The following is a 25,537-nucleotide window of genomic DNA, read 5'->3' on the forward strand; positions in this document are numbered from 1 at the left end:
GAGTTCAAAAGCCAAGACTGGAAGCACCAACCCATGGAAAGATGTATTTAAAATCACAAAATACTTCTGTGCACACTGAGAAAAACCAAGCCACACAACCGTTTACATATGAGCGTGATTAGAAGGTGGGCAGACTGCCTTAATTAACTTTATAATATAAACTCTTGACATAAAAGTGAAAAAATGAAACATAAATGATATATTTTCTTAGCTCAACCGTTAAAAAGCCAATTACCTACTCGTGAACGTTTGCCACATACAATAATACTTTGAAGACACTTCATGATCAGAAGTGAGAAACTCTAGGCATTTGCATCCAACCGTCATTTTATCTGTGAAACTGCTAGTAAAACATAAACCTGAAAGGCATTACTCCCAGCTCTAAGGCGACATCGCTGTCATTAAAGAAAACCTGTGCCTGAGTTGGCTGAGTACCTTCTTGCAGAGTCCTCTGTCCTCGCGGAGTGGGAGGGTCACACTGGGAGAGACTAATAAGGGCAGAGATGCGTCCCCCTTCCCCACTCGCAGGGAGCTCACTCCTCGGCGGTGCCGCAGCCCTGTCCGGAGTCCACTGCGCCTCTGAGGGGCTCAAATACGAATTCAAGGTAAGCTGCGCGGCTCTGCGACCGGCTCTGCACTTGCCCTCTCACACATGCCCGGGCTATGTCATCTGCTCGTGTTTCTAGTTATCTGTGTGCATCTGCTTTTCAAGAAAATGTAAAAACTGTGCTACACATGGAAATATGTTTAGGTGGATAAATAATGCACACCTGCATACGTTCCCATAGGTGCCTTAAGGATGGGACCAAAAACGTTTGGCAGGAGACGGCCACTCTCATGTGGTACATACCATGTAGTTTCGTGTTCCTATGTTCACATGATGCAGGCTTCATGCGTTACACCTAAGTTCTAGGTGGTTTTTCTGGCTATGTGTGTCTGTGAAGCGGAACTATGGAGCACTGCTGATGCGGGTAGGGACAGACATCAAATACATTACAAAAAAAATGGGGGGTTAAAGGAGCAAAACAAACTCACTATCAATTCATGCCGTTAGAGCGCTTTTTTTTTTTTTTTTTTTTTTTTGACGGTGTTAGCCCTGGAAGCGAGGCTGCCAGTTAAGCGGCGTAAGCTAAGAGACGCGGGGTTCCGGTGCTGTGCCCTCGGGCCCGGGGTTACCTACTCCACATGCGGGTGTTTTTCCCAAGTGCGGCTTCTTGGGGGCGGCGCGGGCGCGGGCGGGGATTCCCGGACTCCAGCCCCACCACGTCCCGGAGCGTCCGGCCCTATTCCTTAATTACCCTGCAGCATGCGCAGCGCGGTCGGCCACAGCGCCGCCGCCGTCCCCGCAGTCCTCGCTGCAGCCACCGCCGCGGTCGCCGCCGCCGCCACCGCCGGAACGTCCCAGTCGCGGCGCGAGGAAGACGCGGCCCCAGCCTCCGCCGCCTCCGCTGTCAGAGTCCCGCGGCCACCGCCGAGAGCGCGCCGGCGCCGCAGCCACAGCGGCCGAGAACCAGGAGGCGGCGCCGGGCGGCCCAGCTAGGGCGCTGCAGGGTCGCGAGGAAGTTTGTTGGCCCGGAACCAAGCACGCCGTCGGGCACGCTAGCTCCCCGAGAGCAGGCGGGCGCGTAAGCGAACCCCCTTAGAGGTTACGGAGGGAGCGGGAAGCCGGCAAGAGGGTGGGCAGAGGAGCTGGGGGACAGGCGGGTGACACAGGAGCCCCCGAGGAGCTTCATTTGATGAGAAGGTGAAGAGGCAGAGGGGACCAGCGTGCCTTGTCAGCCTCAGGGGACAGTGGGCTGGAGAGCAAAAAGAGGAGGGCCCAGAATGCTGATAATAAGTAGTTTTAATAGAACAATCCGTGAATAGAGGCAAGAAAGTGATCATCGGCCACAGCTTGAGATCGGGAGATGGAAGAGTAAGGGAAGTAAATTGCGCCACCTCCCTCAATCCCCAATTCCAAGACGACTCAGTCCCATCTTCTGCTTGGATAAGTCTGAGGAGGATTAAGATGTGAGGATAATCACTCTGCTCTAGGGGAATTTACATCTGCCTGTTAATGGAGGAGATGAAACAAACGCACACCAGTATCTATTTTCAACCACCCCCCCTCCCCCAAAAAAAGGAGAGAACACCAATGCCTCCCCCTCTGCCCGAATCAAACACTGCTATAATTCTTTAGGAGACTAAAGGGGGAAAAAAAGAAAGAAAAGAGCCCCTGCTCGTATGTGGGGTCTTGGCATCTCCTTGTTGTTGAGTGGTGGGAAACTTGCAGGACCCTCTCTAAGTAGAGAGATCTTTGCTATGGGCCTGCAAAGCTGAGATATTTAGGTATTCCAGTGGTGAAAAACATGCATAAATGCCCCTTCCTGAGGAGGGCTGACAGGGTTTTTGTGTAGGAATATCTCTTCAGGATGAAAAAGAGGAGGGTGACCCCCAGAGGTAGAAAATTTATGCTCTCTCTAGGGGATAGAAAGTGGAGAAAGTAACTGTCAGGTGCTTCCGTTAGGTTTTGTCCTACCTGAGCTCTCTAAGTGCTAAGGGACCTAAATGGGGTTTCCTGGGAAAGGAGGGAGACAGTATGGCAAAAGAGCAGGAAAGTGAACCTGAAACTGAAATGGACATGTCTAAGAAAGAGCAAAAAGGTGAAAGAAACCCAAATGTTATTATTACCACAATTGGGACATCATCTCTATATCTGAATCATTCTCATCCTAGAAAACCATCCAAAACAGATGGGAGCTGTTGGCATTTTCCAAAAATGGAAAATTTCCGTCTACTTTCTGGTCCTCCAGTTTAATCTCTCCTGCTGCAATTTTAGTTTATTTTCTCCAGCAGGCAGAAATGCCAATGTGGGTACACAGAGTCAATGGTTCTAGAGGCAGAAGAAGATATGAAGTTAGAAACCATGGTAGTGTGACTAAGTGGCATCACAAATGAAAATTCAATTGAAGAATGAAAAATAAACTGAAATGCAAGGAAGCAGGGCTATAGATATGCTAATATATAACCCTGAAAAGATGCTGAAAAAAAAAAAAAAACCCAGAATGAATAGGACCAGAATTGAGTCATCTGAGGCAGGCCATATTGATGTACATCTTAAACAGGCAGAGAATAACTAGCTTAGCAGAAGAGATCCAGCAGGGAGGGCATTCCAGCCAGAAGGAATTGCATGTGTGAAGGCTTAGAGGTAGGAGCAAACAGTCATGTGCCTGGTAAGACAGAAAATCCAAGCGGGGTGAAATCTGAGATGAGTAGAGCAGATAGCACCTGCCAAGGAGAGATTGGAAAGGACTGGCTAAGAAGCAATAGGCTTTTTAGGGTGTTATTTTGTAAGCCAATAATAAAATAATCAGGTGAGCAAGTTGCATATTAAATTTGATAGAAAGATGATGTATGCAGAGTGGACTATTAGGCCTCTCTTATCTATGCATACGTTATGAAGCACAAAGGATTTCTGACCTCCTCTCTTTAAGAGAAATCAAAAGTAATTGTGAAGTTTTAAGATTATTAGATCAGAAAACCAGTAGAGCCCTTCAAATTGAAAAAAAAATGGGAAAAATGGATGAATTTGAAAATAAGGCCGTATATTATATATTAATTTAAGATGATATTGGATCATTGATATAGATATATCTGTGGAACACAACAGAGCAAGAGAATTGTAATCAGAAAAAAATGTAGGTCAGTTGTGATGGTTGAAATTGAGAATGGTACCGGAAAAGTTGATGGAAACAAATCGTAGTTCAGAGAAGTGAGTCGGTAAAACAGACAAGTTGATGAGAATGGAGAGAATAGGTTAAGTGTGCTCAAAGGGAATCCCAGGTTTGAGACCCTCTGGAATGTAGGCACTAGTTTGTAAGTAACAGAAGAAATAACAAAACTGAGGAAATGTAATAGAGTTGGACATATTTCAAAGTAGTACAAACATTAGGAACTAGGGAGTATGCTTTCTGTGGAGGCAGAGAGCAACTTCAATAGTGCTATTTTTTTGTCCCACTAAGTAACTGAAATTATGTTCACTGAGCTTTCTTTTAGTAATTTTTACTCTATTTCTCCATCATTCTTTTCTTTATGCCCATCATTCTACAGATGTTAAGCCCATACCTGTCTGTATTACTTAATGGTTCCCAACCTTTGATTTGTTTATTTTTAGTCCAAATGTATTGCCTTAGACTGTGTCATTCTACAGATTGATCACATGAATACCTACTAAATGTCAAGTTTAAAGAAGACACAGATAAATAAAATACAATCTGTTTTCTCCAAGATGTTCAATATAGGGAAGAGAAAGAATGCAAAGGAGTTATAGCAGTGCAGTATAAAGTGTGCAGAAGCGTAAGTGGGTATTGAGCTCTGTTGAATCACAAGACAGTGAGTAGTGAACTCTCCCTGGTATGATTCTCACAGACTTCACAGAGGACATGGCATTTGAGCTACACGTTGAAGGCAGACTAAGTGTTTTCCAGATCGGAGAGGATTGGAAGGACTTTCCAGCAGCCAAAAAAGCACATGCAGAAACCTGTGAATTGTTAATAATTTGATGGCGGAGAGTGTTTGGAAGGAGGTAGCAGGACAGGTGGTTGGACAGATGAGTTGAGGCCCCACTGTAAAAGAGCCTTGAGTGCCTCACTTTGGAGTGGGCAATGAAGAGCCACCAGAAAACTTTGAGCAGGGCAGTTAAGTGACTAGGTCTTTGTTTTAGAAATAGAATTCTTGAGAAGTAGGGAGGTGGAAATAAAGGGAACAAGATGGAGAAAAGGAATCCAGTTAGGAGTCTATTGCAATTTTCCAGATTAGGAATGGTAAAAACGTGAACTAAGGCAGTTTCAGCAAGGATGAGAAAGTTAGTATGGATTCAAAAGACGTTTACAAATAGATTTGATAGACTTTGACAGAGATTTGATATGGGGTGAGGGTGAATAAATTGAAGATGATTTTGAAATTTTTAACTTGAGTTCCTAAATTAATGGTGATGCCTGTAATTAAAATGTGTAGGTCATGAGGTTTCTGTAGAATATAATGAGGGCAGAAACTTTGCCTAAATTGCAAAAGACGTCTGCAAACTTACTTCAATTTAATTACTCCAGCCACTGATAAAACTAAGGAATAATGCTAGACCTAGTCGTAAACTCTTAGGGATATTTTGCCTGATTATTGACTTGAATTTTTTACTCTATAGGCTTGGCTCTTCAGCTGGTTTTCTCTAATAGTTTACAGACTCTACTATAGCTTCACTAAAGACAGATTCTAAAGATTGGTGAAAGAACAGATGTGTAACACCTGTTGTTTTTGCTTATTTACACAATGTGTCACTTCATAACAGTATGACCAGATTTTCCTGGTGGAGTTATGTATGTATAGGCATACTGGATGGTGGTCAAGAAGTTTTGATTTAAAAATCAACCTCCTACACAGTCACACATTATTTCCCTTTATAATAAATGCTCTGAAAACATGAGTTCTTTGAGTCATTTAACAAATTAAATCTACTTTTTTGAGAGTTGAGATGCCATGTACATTAAATGTAACAACGTATGTAAAGCAAATAAGTGTTCTCTTTCTATTTCCTCTTTCTTTTTTCATGGTTCTTTTCCATATTATTTTCTATTTTGGTGTTGGCTTTAACACTCTGACCTTTTACCTAACATCAAGTTTCAAAGATGTACAAAGAACACTTTAAATTGTTAGATGGCTTAACGTAAAAATGTTAATGTTTCACAGGCAGATTTGATTTGGCTCACTCAAAAACTGGTGCTAAGAGGCTCCTGACCATCTTATTTAGCAAGTCCACCATTTTTTTTTTTTTTTTTTTTGAAACGGAGTCTTGCTCTGTCACCCAGGCTGGAGTGCAGTGCTGTGATCTTTCGGCTCACTGCAACCTCCGCCTCCCAGGTTCAAGCGATTCTCCTGCCTCAGCCTCCTGAGTAGCTGGGACTACAGGTGCCTCTCACCACACCTGGCTAATTTTTGTATTTTTGGTAGAGACGGGGTTTCACCATATTGGCCAGACTTGTCTCGAACTCCTGACATCAGGCAATCTGCCTGCCTTGGCCTCCCAAAGTGCTGGGATTACAGGCGTGAGCCACCATGCCTGGCTGTACATGTTATTCTTTGTTTTTTGTTTGTTTTTTTTGTTTGTTTTTTGTTTTTCGTTTTAACTCTTTAGTGTCTCTCAAAGAAAACATGATGTTTGTTTACTTTTGAGCTCTGTGACCAGAGTGGCACAATGGACTTTCCCTATTTGGCTCACCGATTTATCCCCAGTGATTGTTACATAGTGGAACCTCATCCTATCAATAGGTATCAATAGGCTATCTAGAGGCCAGGTATTAATAGGATATCAATAGATATCAATACAATATCTATTGATAGGATGAGGTTTCTTAATGCCTATGATTAATGGTAATGAGTAATGATTAAGGTTTCTTAATGTCCCTCTCTATTCATTTTGTGTTTTCTATATACAAATAAAGATTAATAAGAACTTAAAAAAATCTGTATCCTTATTCAAATATCTTTGGTTTCGATAGGTGCCTTAATGATTTCAAGAGCTACATTAAGAAAGTTGAAGGGACAATGGCATTTTAAAATTCACTTACCCAGCTGGTACCCAAAATTATTCCATATGGCAAATGACGGTGAGAATAATGGAATGGGGTAAAGGTTAGGGCTAGGCCTTCAGCCACTTATTATCTTTTTGTTGCCATAAGAAATATATTACAGGGAGGGCTGTCTGAATGATTTTAAGACTTTATAGGCTCCATCAATGTTGTCTACTCAAGACTGCCAGTGCTGGGCACACTCACCATTGTGATTTTGGTGCTTTGTAGCACTGGGGAACTCTGGGGTCTGGCCAGAATCTTGATAGAAATAGCTGAAAATTTAAGAGAATGCATGTAGGAATGTGATATGTCTGTCCCACATCCTGAGAGTAAACATCATGATATAACAGTAAAAGCATCTTGGTCGGGCAGACTTGGACTTGAATCCCAGGCTTTGGGATTATTCTATGAGCGTTAGTGTTTTTTATGTGTAATATGCGGATCTAATACCTGTCTTCAGTACCAACATTAGGCCTGCTCTGGACCCTACATTTTAGAACACCCCACTATAGTCTTGCTCTGGATGTGCAACCACTCTCAGGGTTAGGAGTTTACAGAGCTAAGGGGACCTGCCCACCTAAAACCTGAGCTTCTAGACCAGTCTCTGGATAATCAAGATCCTGAAATTCCCTGAAAAAAAAAAAGACCCTTAATCCCCCGCAGCGTCTAACAGACCCTGTCGTTGGGTCCATCTTCCCAGGGAAAGACCGCAGGTGTAAACACTCCTAGGCCCAAGGAATGGTCAAGAGTTAGCTGTTTGCAGGCATTATGGACACAACTTTGACTTACTGGCATATTTACATATGCGTGTGTGAGGCTTTTCAAGCTGCAGATGGACCCAAGAAAGAAAAAAAATGAGGGATGAACTTTGGTTTAGGCCAGAGGCCGACTCATCCCATATCACCTGCTCTGTTACATTCTAACTTGACATGGACTTTCAAGACTTTATGAAGGTATTTGCTGAAGAAAAATGAGAAAGCATATTATTTTTTATGAGTGTTATTAGCTTTATTTTAACTTTCAAATATTTAAACGTATGGTATGCAGACCTCTTGCCCTGCACCCACCCTCATAATAATTAACCCAATGCCTTAAAGACCCCACCTCTTAATACTGTGACATTGGGGATTAAGTTTCTAACACATGAAATTTGGGCAACACATTCAAATCATAGCACCAATATTCTCCATAGCCTTCTTAATATGTACTGTGAGCCATCTTTGGACAAGTTTGAGAAAAAAATTTGAGGGCCTTAAGAAACCTCAGGATCCACATATATTAGCTTGAGGTTCTTCATTAGCCACTCCATTGGGAAAGCATTAAAGATCTATATTATAGCTTAACTTTTATCTGTGAGGAGCAACACATTAAAATCTGACAACATTGGCTTGGTTCATTTGTAAATCTATCTTGATAATCACCTAGCTGGGACCCGTGGGAACAGGAAGGAAATGTGGCAAGTTTTGATGAGCAAGGAGGTTGTGGACAAAGCCAATAATTGAGAAATCCAGGGAAGGTACCAGAGATGTGTTCAGAGCATCAAGAAGAAGCCTGAGAACAGCAGGTGTCAGGGAATGGTGAGAGGTTTCTGGTCAGGAAAAGGAGAGGTTCAGAAAGACACAAGGGAAACTTTGCCCTTGTCAGTTTTGTTGAGGTCAACCTGCCGGTGCCTCCAGCAAGGTTTACAATCTGAACAATTTGTTTTTAAAACATATACAAGGATTTATTTTGAGACCTTGATGAAAAGTTTTTCAAATGTTTCTAGCTGAGTGAGCTACACTTCCATTTTATCAGGATCTGAATAATAGAATCCTCAAATAGCGAACACATTTTAGAAATGTGCAGAGAGGCTGGGTGTGGTGGCTCACATCTGTAATCCCAGCACTTTGGGAGGCCAAGGCAGGCAGATCACAAGGTCAGGAGATCGAGACCATCCTAGCTAACACGGTGAAACCCCATCTCTACTAAAAATACAAAAAATTAGCTGGGCATGGTGGTGGGTGCCTGTAGTCCCAGCTACTTGGGAGGCTGAGGCAGGAGAATGGTGTGAACCCAGGAGGCGGAGATTGCAGTGAGCCGAGATCGCGCCACTGCACTCCAGCCTGGGCAACAGAGCGAGACTCTGTCTCAAAAAAAAAAAAAAGAAATGTGCAAAGAGAAATAATATTCATGATAATGACCCTTGAAAGATTATAAGATCTTCTAATGCCTTAAGAATTATTTTTAAATATTGAATTATCACTACAGATTCCAAAATAAGTATATTTCACTGTATCTCAAGATTTGTAAATTGGCAGTCTCTTACTTTTTAAAAATTCAACAAATATTTATTGAGTCTCTGACTTTCCAAGTACTGCGCAAGGCACCTAGGATACAGTGATGGACAAGACAGATATAGTCCCTGCTCTCATGGAACTTAGAATTGAGTGGGGAGCAATAAACATACGTATACAGAAAAAATAATGTCTAAGCTAGAGACCAATGTGCTTCTTGGTCAGGTAAGGGCTTTTGTGCGTAGTAACATTTAAATTGAAAACTGAAGGATGAACACAGAATGTTCCAGGATGAGGAAATAACATACACAAAAACCTTGAGGTTGAAAACAGCCTGGCAATTTCATCACTGGAAAGAATGGTACCATATGAGGCTGGAGATGTGGATAGGGGCCTGGTTATTTGGGACTTCTAGGCTGTAGAACAGCTTTTGGACTACATTCAAAGTACAATGGGAAGCCATTAAAAAGTTTGAAGCAAGGAAGTGACATGAACCAACTCTCATTTTAAGAAAAATTCTCTACTGCTATGTAGAGAATAATTGTGGTCAGAATTCAGTAATGAATGAATTCAGTAATTAATTGGAAGCTGTTGAGGAGTCTAGACCAGGGTGATCTGAACTGGGATAGTGGCAGAGAAATAAGAGAAATAAGTGGATGTGAGATGTGTTTGGGGTAACACTGACATGACTTGTTGATGGTTTGGAAGTAGGAGATGGGGATAAGGAAGACAGAAGAATCAGTGGGGTCCTTGGGTTTCTGGTTTGATCATTTTGATGGGTAGTAATTACTGAGACTGGGAAGAGCATGAGAAGAACAAGTTGTGGTTGGAAATCAGGAATTTATCTGGATGTATTAAGTTATAGATATCTGTGTGACATCTAAGAGGGAATTTTGAATAGGCAGCTGGACACACAGTCTAAAGTTCAGTCAAGAGGACTGGATGAGAGATGTAAATTTTAGATTAATCATCTTACAGATAATATTTAAAGCCAAGAGAATGGTGATGTCACCTAAGGAGACATTATAAAGAGAGGAAAGGAGGGCTCACAGATCCCAGTATTAAGAAATCAGATAGAAGAAAGGTCTGAGAATATTTAAAAGGAAATCCGAGAGAGTGTCAGATCAGGGAGGCCAATAAAAGAGAGTTTCAGGAAGGAAAGAATTGTCGGCTATTGGAGGTGCCACCAAGAATTGAAGAAGGGAAGAGAAAAGGATTCTTCTTTCAAGTTCCTGCTGAACTTGGTGAGAGGCCTTTCAGTAGAGTAGTAGAATGGCAATTCTTCAATAACTAGAACATTTAGTCAACTAGCCATAAATCTTATTCTGCAAATACTTTGGATAAATGAGATAGAAGCTAAGTGGCTCAAGGAAGTAATTAGGAGATGTCAAGGTCAAATTCATATGCTTATAGCTTTGTAGCCCTCTGGTTCTTTGTTGTTTTAACAGGGACCAAAGCTTCAGTGAACATAAATTTCTAGGCTGCTTTGACACTTCTCCATTGTCCAAATATCAATATCAACCTCAAGCTTAAGAGACAGGTACAACTAAATTTTTCCAATTATTGTTTATTAATATGTACAGCAAACAATTATAATATCAGGTACCTTTTGAATATTGACTAAGTTAAGGCCCTATATAATACACATGCATTAAATAATTTATTCCTAGTATTATTTCCAATTTGAAGATGAATAAATTAGGGCTTAGAGAAGGTACATAGCTTTTCCACAAGTAGCAGAGTCCAGACATGAAGCCATGATTGTCACCACTGTGCCAAACTACTAATTTATCAACCAATAGAAATCACTTTTGGTTAAAAATATAACCATGGATTTCTCTAAAAATAAGATCAATATTTATGAGTTCCTTCCTTTGAAATAAAATTAATTTCTTTAACAGTTACCAACTGACTTGAAATAATAGCTAGGATAATTTTGCAAAGTCATATGAGGATTAGGACTATATCTAGATGAGAGAATTCAAAAGAAATAAGGCTTAAAACCAGCTGTTTGATATTTAGAACTACACATACAGTTTTAATATTGCAACTGCCACTTCTAGCTATTCACCCAGAAAGATCTGAAATCTTGAATTAATTTTAAAATGCTGATCTTAGGGTATTTGGCACACACAGAATACCAAAGAAGATGGTGGCTTTAGTTTTTTTCCAGAGTGTCTACTGATAGAATTTAGACACTAGTATAATGAATTCTTTTATATTTGACTCTTGATTAAACTTTGAATGATGGCACGCAAGTGATATGACATTTATTTGCATATTTAGACCTCTTAGAATAGCTATTTTAATAATACTGCAATTACCAAATACACTGAGGGAGCCATTATATTTTCACTTGCAATTTATTTCCACATTAGTTGCTTCACTAAAAAAATTAATTTAAATGATGTTTAAGTTTTCCATTACAGGGGTCCTATTTACTAAATCTTTTATTTCAGTACCAAAGGAGTAGAAGTGTACATTCAGAAAGACAAACAATTATTGGAGGTAATATATTAATATTAAATATGATGTCAATGGCAGGCTCAGGTGAGGTAGGCATTGCATGTATTCATTTTTTCTTTATAAACATAAGGCAAGATTACTTTTCACATGTGCAGTAATCACTTCAGTAACAGTGATTATTCAATCCAATAACAACATAGTTAAGTTTATAGAAGACATGACATCAATTAAGCCAAAATATGTAAAACTAATATTCAGAAGGAAAAACAGACTTGTGAATAATATAATTATATTTTAATAATATGAATCATTGTATATTATACAATGCAAAAAGCATAGGCAACTTAAACAACTGGATTAAAAAAATGGACAAAGGAGGCTGGGCATGGTGGCTCATGCCTGTAATCCCAGCACTTTAGGAGGCCAAGGTGGGCAGATCACGAGGTCAGGAGTTCAAGACCAGCCTGGCCCCATCTCTACTAAAAATACAAAAATTAGCTGGGCATAGTGGCACGTGCCTGTAATCCCAGCTACTCGAGAGACTGAGGCAGGAGAATTGCTTGAACCAGGACCTGGGAAGTGGAGGTTGCAGTGAGCCGAGATCGCGCCACTGCACTCTAGCCTGGGCTACAGAGCAAAACTCTGTCTCCGAAAAAAAATAAATAAATAAAAGGGCAAAGGGCAAAGGAGTTGAATAGACATGTCTCCAAAGAAGATACACAAATGATTGGTAAGCACCTGAAAAGATGTTCAACATCACTAATACTTAGGGAGATGCAAATCAAATGCACAGTGAGATACCATCTGACACCCATTAGGATAGTAATTGTATATATATATTTATTTCTTTTATTTATTTATTTATTTTTGAGATGGAGTGTTGCTCTGTCACCCAGGCTGGAGTTCAGTGGCACAATCTCAGCTCACTGCAACCTCCACCTCCCGGGTTCAAGTGATTCTCCTGCCTCAGCCTTCCGAGTAGCTGGGACTACAGGCGCCCGCCACCGTGCCTGACTAATTTTTTTATATTTTTAGTAGAGAAGGGGTTTCTCCATATTGGCCAGGATGGTCTCAATCTCTTTGCCTCGTGATCGCCCGCCTCGGCCTTCCAAAGTGCTGGGATTACAGGCGTGAGCCACCATGCTCGGCCTATATATATATATTTTTTAAAAGACAAAATAGCAAGCATTATGTAGGATATGGAGAAATTGGAGCCCTTGTGCATTGTTAGTAAGAATGAAAATCATGCAGCTGTTATAGAAAACAGTAGTCTGGTTTCTCAGAAAATTAAAAATAGAATTATTGTATTGTATTGTTAGCAATTTTACTTCTGATTCTATATACCCAAAAGAATTGAAAGCAGGGACTCAAACAGACATTTGTATATCCATGTTCATAGTAGTAGTATTCACAATAGCCAAAAGATGGGAGCAACCCAAATGTCCATTGATGGATGAACAGACAAAATGTGGTGTATACGTACAATGAAATATTATTCAGCTTTAAAAGAGGAGGAAGTTCTGAAACAATGTACAACATGATGAACCTTTAGGACATATGTTAAGTGAAATAAAGTCATACAGATACAAATACTGAATGATTCCACTTATATGAAGTACCTAGATTAGTCAAAATCATAGAGAAAGAAAGTAGAATGAAGGCTGCTTGGAGTTGGGGGAGAGGAAAATGGGAAATTATTTTTTAATGAGCACAGAGTTTCAGTTTTGCAAAATGAAGAAAGTTCTGCAGATGGCGGGGATGGTTGCACAGCAATATAAATTTATTTAATTCCACTGAACTTTGTGTTTAAAAATGGTTATGAATATAAATTTTATATTGTGTGTATTTGACCACAATGTTTAAAAATAAAAAAGTGTCAGTTTAAGTGTAGTTGCTTAAAAAAATTTAAAAGCAGAGAAAATTTAACTGATAAGAAGCTGTATCAACATCAATAACTAACTAGAAACTAATCTGAAAATCTTTTCAGATCTCTTATCATACAGATTAAGGTATATATTGAGATACACCATTGCATATATAATCATATTTCCTGTTATATGATGATATATGATGTAACATTGATTGGTTTTGCTTTGGTAACATTTTCTGGAGATGTTGAAAGGAGCTGCATACAATAAACTTTATTCAAATTTTTGTTTTCTGTTGCAGATCCGTGGCCACTTGTTCACATGGTTTCAAGGCACAATGAGACTCACTGGCCCTTGGAAACTTTGGCTTTGGATGTCAATATTTCTGCTTCCTGCTTCCACTTCCGTGACCATTAGGGACAAGACAGGTATCCAGGCCAACTCTTTGCCTAATCACCAAATGTTATTTATAGCCTTTAAGTCATTAAAACAAATCTTGTTAAGATTGAAAAGGCCATAGATTGATGTACTATAACAGAATAAATTACAATTCATTGCTTTCTTCCATTGATCTTCCCATGATGCACATTAGGAATTCCTAAAATTACCTCATTTTTTTCATATGCATAGTATATTAGTCTATGTTTCCTTTCATCTTCAATATTTACAAGTATACATACATGCATGTGTGCCTCTCTGTGTATATATGACATTATGTATCTTTCCCTTTCTTCTTCAATGATTATTTAAGTTATAAGTATGGAAACTCATTACTAATTAGGATTAACAAGGACATATCTAATCTTAATTAGGAAAAAGTGAAAAATCGGATAGGAGGTATAAAAGGAAATGTAGTTTAATTATATGTTCATTTTGTAGTATCTCAGATGAGGCAAACAAAAGGTTGACAGATCTTTAGAGCACCTTTTGAACTAAATAGACAATATTTGCAATTATTAAATGTGTCAGTCTTTTCTTAAATATTTCCAAAAGGCTTAAGGGCAATTTGAAATATTTACCTTCATCTCTGCTTTTTGAAATTGATTATGTGGTTAATTTGGAAGACTTTTCTTGAACATTGAGTGTGTATAAGTTACTTAGCTAAATGTAATTCATATTACAAGGTTGAATTAGACACACTGGAGAAGCCATTTGCTAGGGAAAGAGAAACTTCATCTCTCCTATACAAACGATCACATATAATGTATTCTGATGATAATCACATATGATTATGTACTCTGAGACTGTATTATTGTGCCTATTCTTTTGAATATTTTTTCAATAATTTTTGCTAAACAAGTATAAACCCACTCTAGAGAGACTTTTGAGTTTGAGACACACATAAAATATAATTACTCATAAAGATCTAACACATCATAGTCTTTCAGAGTGTTATGTAAGTCTTTATGATTTTTTATTATTTGGCAGAAGGTGCATATCCTAAAATAATCCACATGAAAGTTTGAATATTCTATTATTGTACAAAAGACATCCTGTGGCTGTCATACAATTTGGGGGGGAAACTCTTTCTTCAGTGAGAAATTAATCAGCTGTGACTCATGGCAACTACAACTATGTAAAAAAGGAAAAGAGATGTTAGAGCAGCGGAGTTTATTCTGATACTTTCTACTCTTCTGAATTTGTCTTTTTTGTAAAGAAATATAGTAGGTAATGTGCTTTGCAATTTAATCTGATATGACAGGACTTTTTTAGTTAGAAGGAAGAATGAATCTTTGGTTGAATAGGGACAGTTTTTAGGCACATGCTAGTGGGTAGTAAATGTTCTTGATGATAGCAAGGATTTGAAGAACCTAAATAAATGGTTCTCCAATTTTAGCATGAAAAAGAATCACCTGACGTATTTGATTCCTGAGACTTCCTATCGCATATTCCCATTTTGCAGGTCGTACTGGGGTGGGATTTGGTAATTTACATCTTTAACAAGCTCCACAGATGAATCTAATGCAGTATTATCTAGGAAAACTCTTAGAGAAACACTTACCTTTGGGATAATTAACAGACATTTTGGTTTTCTTTTTTCTTTTCACCTGGTTACCTTGCATTTTATGCACCATTTTATGCCAAGGTTCCCTTTTTTTGTTATTCTATTTTATTGTTTGCTTTTAGTAACTTTTTAAAATTGTGATAAGAACACTTAACATGAAGTCTGCCCTCTTAACAAATTTTTAAGTGTATAACACAGTACTGTTAATTATAAACACGGTACTATACAGCAGATGTCTAGAACGTAATCATCTTGCATAACTAACACTTCCCCATCTTGGGATTCCCCTGAATGTTGCTTTTGTAGCTCTAGTATCTCAACTCTTTAATCAGGTTACATGATGTATAGGACTACCAAAATGCATATATTCTGATCCAATTTACTTCGCTGAATTAATCTTTTGAAAGATTTTCCCAACAATGTGAATTCAAAATTAATCTGAACCCTAACAAGATTCACTTAACATGAAGCATTAAGGGAAATTAATAAAAGAAAAAATTACGTTTGTTTTTATCATGCTATTTGGTAGAGGATGTTTGTAAAGCAACATGTACTGAATGTGTGATGGAAATTGCTTAACTTCAAGTATCGTTTGCATTAATTGAAAATGTCAGCACAGCACCGTTAAAGGGATTGTTGAAGATGACAAGCTGGGCATGGCCTGGAAGGAGACCCTTCTTGTGTCTTGTGTATCTGGTTCACAGCGCAAGGTTCCCTTTTTAGTTTCCTCATGTGCAGACCTGCGCGTGTGGTCACTAACCATTTACCGGAGGGAAGTGATTACATCTAAAAATAAAATATAACAAATCTGTGAGAGAGTCTAGGGTTTCAGGGCTGGAGTCTGTGAAGTTGTCAACAGTTTACTATTAAACCTAAATATATGACAGATAGATTGGACCTTTTAATTGCTGTACCTTAACTCTATGGTATGTTTAATAGTTACCTGGAATTGCCACAGTTGGGACAGAATTTAAGAGTAATATGGAGAGATTCAATAATAACTTGAATTTTAAAATTTTGAAGGTATTAGGAATTCAGTCATTTCATGTTCTTTCGTCAATTTGCCTACTGAGATCCTGGGATAAGATATATTTGTTTATTTTCCCACTGCAAATGAACTTCCATTTGAATGTGGCAGTTTCAGCTCAGTTACTTGTCAAAAGAAGGTGGGGAAGAGAATTGTGTTAAAATATATACAATGCTAGAAAGTCTCAAAACTTGCTTTAATTAGTTGCTTAAAACTCTTTCCTCTAATATAGACTATGTATCAAATAATTAAAGTTTCATCTACTTTCTTTAATCTGTTCTAAGGCAAAAGTACTATATCATCATAAAAAGCAGTAAGAAACAGAAAACCAGAGTTTAAAAAAACAGGCTAAATAAATAGAAATGACAGAATGCTTTTTAAATAACACATTTTCCTTTCATTATGATAAATCTTCAGTTTAAGTGTCCAGATTGACTTGATTATAAATTTAAATTTAGGCCTGTAACTATTCATATAAGCCCTTCTAAGGTAGTTTTCTATTAATTACAAGGAATTACAAGGAAAAAAACCTATTATTCCAAAATGTGGCTTTTACTAGTTGGCAAACACTTCACACTTAAACTCAGAGTAAAATGTATGCTGTTATATAGAAAATTTTATTTTGTGTTTTTAAGAAATTCTTGTGTTCAACATTGGTACCATGTAAAAATCCTTCATTGACAAATGCACTTTGTAACTCCTAAATTTTGAAAGTGGAGGAAAGCTTCACAATGATTAGATAAATAATGTAGCTTCTAACTAGGTATTTTCCTTTGGAAGAATTGGACATTTAAGCAGAGGCATGAAGGCAGTGTGAGGGCAAGGCACGTGAACACCTGGAAAGCAGTCACTTGGTCCCCAGGCTCTGAGGCGGGGACATGCTTGGCATGTGGAAGAAATAGCAAGAAAAACTGGGAGACTGGAGCCAAGTGAATGAGGGGGAGGAGGTGTGAGGGTACATGCTCCTGAGAAATGCATCTGTGCTTTCTGTGTTGTCAAAATCTGATTTCTAAGCCTGCAGGGTCAAAGGCTAGACCTTGGACACTGGTAAATTCACCAAAGCAATAAATCCTGTCCTATGAGACCTCTTGGAAGATGGTCAACCTTTGCCATGTAGGACCCTTCCTGGATATAAGGTGGACAGGCAGGCTTCTGAATGTATGCCCCTCATTACCTCTTGGAAGCCTTATATCACAGTTAATTGAATATTGTCATATTGTATTATTCATAATACATTGTTATTAAAGTACAGATGTGTGGAGATATGTGCATTTTAGCAAAGTTAAAATATAAGTTATATCTTGACCAGACAAATTATGTTTTCTTTCCCTGCAATCAGCAAACTGGTGTATAAGTAATACAAGAACCCTCACTAAACTGCAGAGTATAACAGAACTCGTTTACATTTATTTTGCATGATGACTGTAACTTTGATTTTCCCATTTGTTTTTGTATTACCCAAGGAATGACCTCATCCCCTGGCTTTTCCTAAGGCCAGAAGCCTCTGTGTCCAGAGAGCAACTAGTCCATTTTCAGTCTGAGTATCAGCAGTATACACAGATCTTTCAGGTATTAAATCAGTTGAAAAAACAAAACATTAAAATAATGGATTTTAGCTGATCTGAGCTTCTTAGCCATTCGAGAGGAGAAAAAAGGAATTCAACATACTTTCAGGGAATAATAATAAAAAAAGTGTAAAAGAGGGATTTCAACATACCTATGATGAATACTGTATTAAACTGAAGATTTATATGAATGGGTATAGAAAGTATCAGACCTGGCCAGGCTCGGTGGCTCACACCTGTAATCCCAGCACTTTGGGAGGCTGAGGCAGGTGGATTGCCTGAGGTCAGGAGTTCAAGACCAGCCTGGCCAGCATGGTGAAATCCTGTGTCTACTAAAAATATAAAAATTAGCTGTGCGTGGTGGCAGGCGCCTATAATCCCAGCTACCTGGGAGGCTGAGGCAGGAGAATCACTTGAACCCAGGAGGCAGAGGTTGCAGTGAGCCAAGATCACCCCATTGCACTCCAGCCTGGGCGAAAGAGCAAGACTTTGTCTCAAAAAAAAAAAAAAAAAAAAAAAGTGTCAGACCAATGAGAGGAAAAATGTTTAACAAAAGACGTGATGTTAAAGATTAGAATGCCTAGCAATACAATAGGAGGTCAAACCAGTAGGATAAAACAGAGATTAAGGGGAAAAGTGATTTTCTGTGTGTGTGTGTTTAAGCACATGTTTAAAACTGAGGCTGGGAGCATAATGCACTTCTACTAAAGAATGAAGATAATTTCTTAGGTATGCTATTATTTTGTTTAAAATATGTATTTAAGAAGCAGTGTTCAATACAGAGGGGGAAAGTTGGTTATAGGACACTTGTGTTTTCTTTCCACTCTACCATTGAGTGGCTGGCTTTGTGATCTTAACTCCTCTTGGATGACTATGTTCTTAGGTTCTCAGGATTCTAATTTTTGGAAGGAGAAGGGTAAACATCTTTTTTAAAGTATGTATTTTCTTTGTAGGTAATCTAGATAAAATAATGATATACCCAAATATGATCTAGCTGCCTTCCTTTGGCTCTTTTCTCTTTTTTTTTTTTCAGACTGAGTCTCGCTCTGTTGCCCAAGCTGGAGTGCAGTGGCGCGATCTTGGCTCACTGCAACCTCCACCTCTGACTCCCAGGTTCAAGCGATTCTCCTGCCTCAGCATCCCAAGTGGATGGGACTATAGGCACGTGCCACCACACCTGGCTAATTTTTTGTATTTTCAGTAGAGATGGGGTTTCACCATGTTGGTCAGGCTGGTCTCGAACTCCTGACCTCAAATGATCCACCCACCTTGGCCTCCCAAAGTGCTGGGATTATAGGCGTGAGCCACCGCGCTGGGCCCCTTTGGCTCTTTTCAGTACCCCCCACCACCTCTGTAAGTTGCCCAGGTCCTTCAAGCCAAATCAGGAGGAAAGTGGGGCTGATAGTTATTAACATCTTAATATGAATTTGTTAAAAACATTTGCATTTGCTTTTGAAAAAGATCTGTTAAGGTTCTCTAAGCAGTGCATCTTTTAAAAAAATTATAAACATTTAAAAAATAAATTTTATTGTGTATATTTGGGGTCTATAGCATATTATGGGATGGATATAATTAAATGACTACTGTAGTGAACAGAATAACACACGTATCACCTCACGTAGTTACTTATTTTTGTAACGAGTGGCTAAATCTTATTTAATGAAAATCTCAAATGCAATACAATTTTATTGTATTTTGTTAGTCCTTATGTTGCACATTCCATCTCTAGATACATTTATCCTACATATCTGCTATTTTGTATCCTTTGAAGAGCATTTCTCCATTTCCTCCCCACCTCACACCAGTGATAAATGTTCTTTTATTGTCTATCTCTGTGTATTTAAGCTCTTTTAAAAAATATTCCACATGTGAGATCACACAATATTTTTTTTTCCTGTGTCTGGCTTATTTCTCTTAGCATACTGTCCTTAAGGTCTATCTATGCTGTGGCAAATGGAAGGATTTTCTTTTTTTAAAGCTGAATAATATTCCATTGGATAAAATGTCTAAATGTAATCACAAAAACCGTAAAACTCCCAGAAGCGATCACGGGGGAATAGTTCCCCAACATTGACCTTGGCAATCATTTTTGGATATCACATGAAAAATCTCAGGCTACAAAAGTGGAAGTAAATAAATGGGACTAAGTCAAACTAAAACACTTACACACAGTGAAGGAAGCAGTCAACAAAATGAAAAGACAACCTATGGGCTGGGAAAAAATAATTGCAAACTACTTATCTGATGGTTAATATACAGAATTTATAAAGTATTTTTAAAACTCAGTATCAGTAAAACAAATAATCTGATTTAAAAATGGACAAAGGATCAAAATGCATATTTCTACAAAAAAGAGATAAAAATGTCCAACAGGTATATGAAAAAGTGCTCAACATTACTAATCATAAAGGAAATGCAAATTAAACCACCATGAGACATTACCTTGTACCTATAAGGATAGCTATTATCAAAAAGACAAGAGATAACACAAACGTGGCAAGGATATGGAGAAAAGAGAACTCTAGCACACTGTTGGTGGGAATGTGGATTGGTATAGCCATTATGGAAAACAGTATGGCGGTTCTGAAGAAATTAAAAATAGAACCACCATATGATCCAGCAACCCCTGTTTTGGGTCTACATCCAAAAAAGATGAAATCCCTACCTTGTGAAGATATATCTGCACCCCCATATTCATTGCAACATTATTCACAATAGCTAAGACATGGAAACAACCTAAATGCTCATGGATGGATGAATGGAAAAAGCAGTGCATTTTTTTTTTTTTTTTTTTTTTTTGTGGTGAAATTTTAGTCATTACTTTTGCAATAGTCCAGAGAGCCTTTGAAATGACACGGTGCTTTGCCTCTGTCTACTTGACATAATATTTGGATATTTGAGTCTTTTCTGTAGTTCTTCAAAATACATGCACATTTACTCAAAAGTGCTCTTTACTTTATATTAAAGTATGTATTTTAATACTTAAAGAAATGAACATATCCACCTTGTGATAGCTATTTCCACTGCCTTGCCATTTTTGTGTAATGAATCCATAATATTCATGTATTCAGATTATTGTGCCTTAAATCTTACACCTAAATAATTAACATTTAGTTTTATTTTTTTTCAGCTTTTCACCACAAAGCACGTATGCTAAAGATATGAAATGGCATTTGATTTTTATAAAGGCTTTTAGTGTAGAAAGACTTTCATAAATGTTGCTAGAAATGTTGAATTCCATTCATTTCAAATGATACGTTTATTACTTTGAAATCATCATATATTTGCTAAGTCCTCAGAAGAATTTAAATAAGATATATAATGTTTCCAACTTGGCAATAAGCCAACCAAAGTGTCATAATGGAAAGCCCCTTTCTACTATCTTGAGACTTGTTTTGCTAATCACCTACTGGGGCTTCCCTACATACATTGTGAGTAATTTAATCTTATTTATTATGGTTACATAGTCACTCATAGTCGTTATAAAAATATAATAAGAATGGAGTTTTTTTGAGTTTTTCAAGAGTCATTTTTAGCTTAAATTATTTTCTCACAGAGATGCTATTTTCCTCCTTTTGTTGAGATATTACACACACCAAAGTTGACAAATCTTAGTGCACAGTGCAGTGAATTTCTACGGATATATTTATACCCCTGTGTAACTACTACTCAGACCTAAATACACATTCTCAAAACCCGGAAGCCTTCTGTGTACCTGCTCCTAGTTAACATTTCACAAAGGTAGCCACTACACTGACACAGATTAGTTGTATAATCTCTAGAATTTCGTATAAATGGAATTACACAGTATGTATTAATGTTGCAGGACTTTTCCTTAGTTCAGCTAAAGATGAGTTCCTTGTCCCATGGCCATGAAAATTCAGGCTCACAGACAACTTGAATAGTAAGACAGGGTTTTACTGGGTGAAAAGGAAGGAAAGGGGGAAACAGGAACTCTCGCTAGGCCAGAGTCCCTGCTAGATAGAGCACTTCCCACCAGGCTGATTGAATCCCAGGTTCCACACAGGAAAGAGGATGGGCCAGGCTCCTCCCGCTAAAAAGGGTGTGAAGTTCCCAAGGCTCCACCTCAGTGGGCAGCCTGGTTGGAATTTCTCCAAGGACCTCCTCTCACCTGGCTGTCTCATTCCTCCCTCTAAAGAAGTACATCTAATTGCTGTTAGATTAAGGATAAGGATGAAGACCAATCTTAACTTCTTCCTGCTGACAGGGTGTGCTGTTTTGGGGAAATGGCAGGCGGAGCTCCCTCAGAGGCCTATCTAAGGTTTCCCAGCAGAAAGGGCCATTGTCAGAGGTTCCAGTTGCATTACCGTTTAGAGTTTGGTGGCCTGAAGGCAAGAACAGACAAAGCCGCGTTATTAGAAAACACGTATGAAAATGAAACAAGGGGAGGGATAAGGCAGCTCAGAAATTCCAAGGCCTTTTACCAGTTTGCACAGGGAGAGGGAGGCCAAACACCCAACTAGCAAAAAAAAACTTTACTCTTTTGCCAGCATGTTGGGCTTCTGGGTTCCCTTCCCCTGAGTCCAATCCTAAGCCAACTAGTTTAAGGTTTGGGAAATTAACTCTTTCTAGTTTGAAGGATGCATTTAAGGGGACTGTCCCCTAGTACAAAGACACAATTACCTATCAGTAAAGAGAGGACAGAGGAGAAGAAAGGAAAAAAAAAAAAAAGAGAGCACCTGTAATCCCATCACTTTGGGAGGCTGAGATGGGCAGATTGCCAGAGGGTCAGGAGTTGGAGACCAGTCTGGCCAAGATGGTGAAACCCGTCTATACTAAAATTACAAAAAAATTAGCCAGGCGTGGTGGCTTGTGCCTGTAATCCCAGCTACTCAGGAGGCTGAGTCAGGGGAATTGTTTGAGGTGCAGTGAGCTGAGATCGCGCCACTGCACTCCATCCTGGGCGACAGAGTGAGACTCTAGCTCAAAAAAAAAAAAAAAAAAAAGCAGTGTTCCCATTTTTTCTTGTTTATTCACACTTCCGTATTATTTTTGTTTTATTCTTGTCCAGTGTTACTTTACCTATTTTTTGTTAACTAGTGTTCTTTTTCCCAACCTGATATACTTGATATTCCTTTGTCAGATGTATTGGCAAAGTAGGATGCGTACAGGGGGGCTGAGGGGAACTAGTAACAACGAAACAAAGAGCCTTTATTTTTTCAAGAAGCCTTTTTTAAAAAATGCAAAATGCCTAAAGGCTCTTGTTTTGATTCGTTTATGAAAGGAAAACAAACCAGTTCTGTATCTATGGTATATTGTTGCTCTTTATCTTCCCCATCTCTAACCTTGAGGAATGAACTGCAATGAGCTTTGTCACTATTTGTAAAGAAAATTATTTTTCTTAACGTATGTTGGAGAAGACTGCTAAATAGAACTTGTATCAGACTAGACAGGTTTTAATCATGACTTTACATGTAATAATGATAATAATTTCACGTATGATAATTCTGAAGATATGAAGAAATAGGAAAACCAAGTGATATGTTACAATTTCTCAGGAGACACCACTTGCTCCTGTTCTCTTTTTATCTCACTCACTATGTGATCTCATCTCTTCTGTGGTTTTGAGAGGTGAAGCCAACTGGACTTCCTGGGTCAAGTGGGGACTTGGAAAACTTTTCTGTCTAGCTAAAGGATGATAAATGCACCAATCAGCACTCTGTAAAAATGCACTAATCTGCGCTCTGTGTCTAGCTAAAGGATTGTAAACGCACCAATCAGCACTCTGTAAAAATGCACCAATCAGCGCTCTGTGTCTAGCTAAAGGACTGTAAATGCACCAATCAGTGCTCTGTGTCTAGCTAAAGGATTGTAAATGCACCAATCAGCTATCTGTAAAAACGCACCAATCAGCGCTCTGTGTCTAAAGAATTGTAAACACACCAATCAGCACTCTGTAAAATGGACCAATCAGCACTCTGTAAAATGGACCAATCAGCAGGATGTGGGTGGGGAAAAATAAGGGAATAAAAGCTGGCCACCCCAGCCAGCAGTGGCAACCTGCTGGGGTCCCCTTCCACACTGTGGAAGCTTTGTTCTTTCACTCTTCACAATAAATCTCGCTGCTGCTCACTCTTTGGGTCTGCACCACCTTTAAGAGCTGTAACACTTGCCGCGAAGGTCCACGGCTTCATTCTTGAAGTCAACGAGACCACAAACCCACCAGAAAGAAGAAACCCTGGACACATCGGAAGGAACCAACTCCAGACACACCATCTTTAAGAGCTGTAACACTCACTGCGAAGGTCTGCAGCTTCATTCTTGATGTCAGCGAGACCAAGAACCCACTGGAAGGAACCAACTCTGGACACAGTTTTACATAGGATTTATATGTCAGTCACTCCCAAATGTACTTCACAGCCCTCACCTCTCTTTTGAATTCCATTCCTAACTGTCTATTTGATAACTCCATCATTTCAATTTCTTAATGGCATGTCAGATTTAACATTTCTAATTTCTCCTCTTTCCCACTACAGATTAACTTATGCCTTGCCAAGTTTTCTTTTATTTTTCTAGTGGGATTTATTTCAGTCAACTAATCTCCCTCCTCCCTACATTCAATCCCTTATCATCTCCTGTTGGTTCTTGTATCTCTCAATTCCTTCCCATGAAATTGAAGATGTTTTCCATTTTCAGTGTCATCTCTAGTCCAAGCTACCATCATATCTGGCATCACAGAGTGTGGCAGTATGACTAAGTTTACCAGGTAAAATACAGGATGCCCAGTTAAATTTGAAGTTTAAACAATAAATAATTTTTTAGTATAAGTATGTTCCAAATATTGCGTGGGACATACTTGTACTAAAAGTATTTTTATTTATCTGACATTCACATTTAACTGGGAATCCTGTATTTTATTAGCTATGTTTGGTAATTTTATATATGTGAGGGAGAAGAGGTTATTTATTACACAGAGTGGTCAGGGAAGGCTGCCATCCAACCTCACTGGGCAGGCTGGTTGGAGTTTCTCCAAGGACCCGCTCCCACCTGGCTGTCTCATTCCTTCCTCTAAAAAAGTACATCTAATTGCCGTTACATTAAGGATAAGGATGAAGACTGATCTCAACTTCTTCCTGCTGACAGGGGTTGCTGTTTTGGGGAAACGGAAGTCAGAGCTCCCTCAGAGGCCTATCTAAGGGTTCCTAGCAGAAGGGGCCATTGTCAGAGGCTCCAGTTGCATGACCAGTTGGAGTTTGATGGCCTGAAGGCAAGAACAGACAAACCCGGTTATTAGAAAACACATATCAACATGAAACAAGGGGAGGGATAAGGACAGCTCAAAAATTCCAAGGCCTTTTACCAGTTTGCACAGGGAGAGGGAGGCCAAACACCCAACTAGCAAAAAAAAAACAAAACTTTACCCTTTTGCCAGCATGTTGGACTTCTGGGTTCCTTTTCCCTGAGCCCAATCCTAAGCCAACTAGTTTTAAGGTTTGGGAAATTAACTCTTTCTAGTTTGAAAGATGCATCTGAGGGGACCGTCCCATAGTACAGAGACACAATTATCTATCAGTGAAGAGAGGACAGATGAGAAGAAAGGAAAATAAGAGGGCACCTTTTAAAGGAGTCCCAGGGATTCAGGATGCTTTTGAAAGGGGTACAGACTAAAGATGAATGGCTACCCATCTAGAATGAGGGGAGCAGGCATGCCTGGTTTTCTTCTCTTCCTAGCAGATACGTGGGGTACATGAGGGAGAGAGGGAAGAATGT

General features: G+C 39.0%; 1 protein-coding gene across 1 annotated transcript in view; it reads left to right on the forward strand.

Annotated features, from left to right (window-relative positions):
- Positions 1-380: 380 nt before the first annotated feature.
- The window catches only part of COL19A1 (collagen type XIX alpha 1 chain), a 337,557-nt gene continuing 312,400 nt past the window's right edge, over positions 381-25,537 (forward strand). The window contains exons 1-2 of the mRNA XM_063707696.1: positions 381-605; positions 13,511-13,637. Coding sequence (XP_063563766.1) covers positions 504-605; positions 13,511-13,637 — 229 coding nt within the window. The 5' untranslated portion in view covers positions 381-503. The remainder of the gene's footprint in view (positions 606-13,510; positions 13,638-25,537) is intronic.

This window comes from Gorilla gorilla, chromosome 5 (genome assembly GCF_029281585.2).
Source record: "Gorilla gorilla gorilla isolate KB3781 chromosome 5, NHGRI_mGorGor1-v2.1_pri, whole genome shotgun sequence".
NCBI classification, from domain to species: domain Eukaryota; kingdom Metazoa; phylum Chordata; class Mammalia; order Primates; family Hominidae; genus Gorilla; species Gorilla gorilla.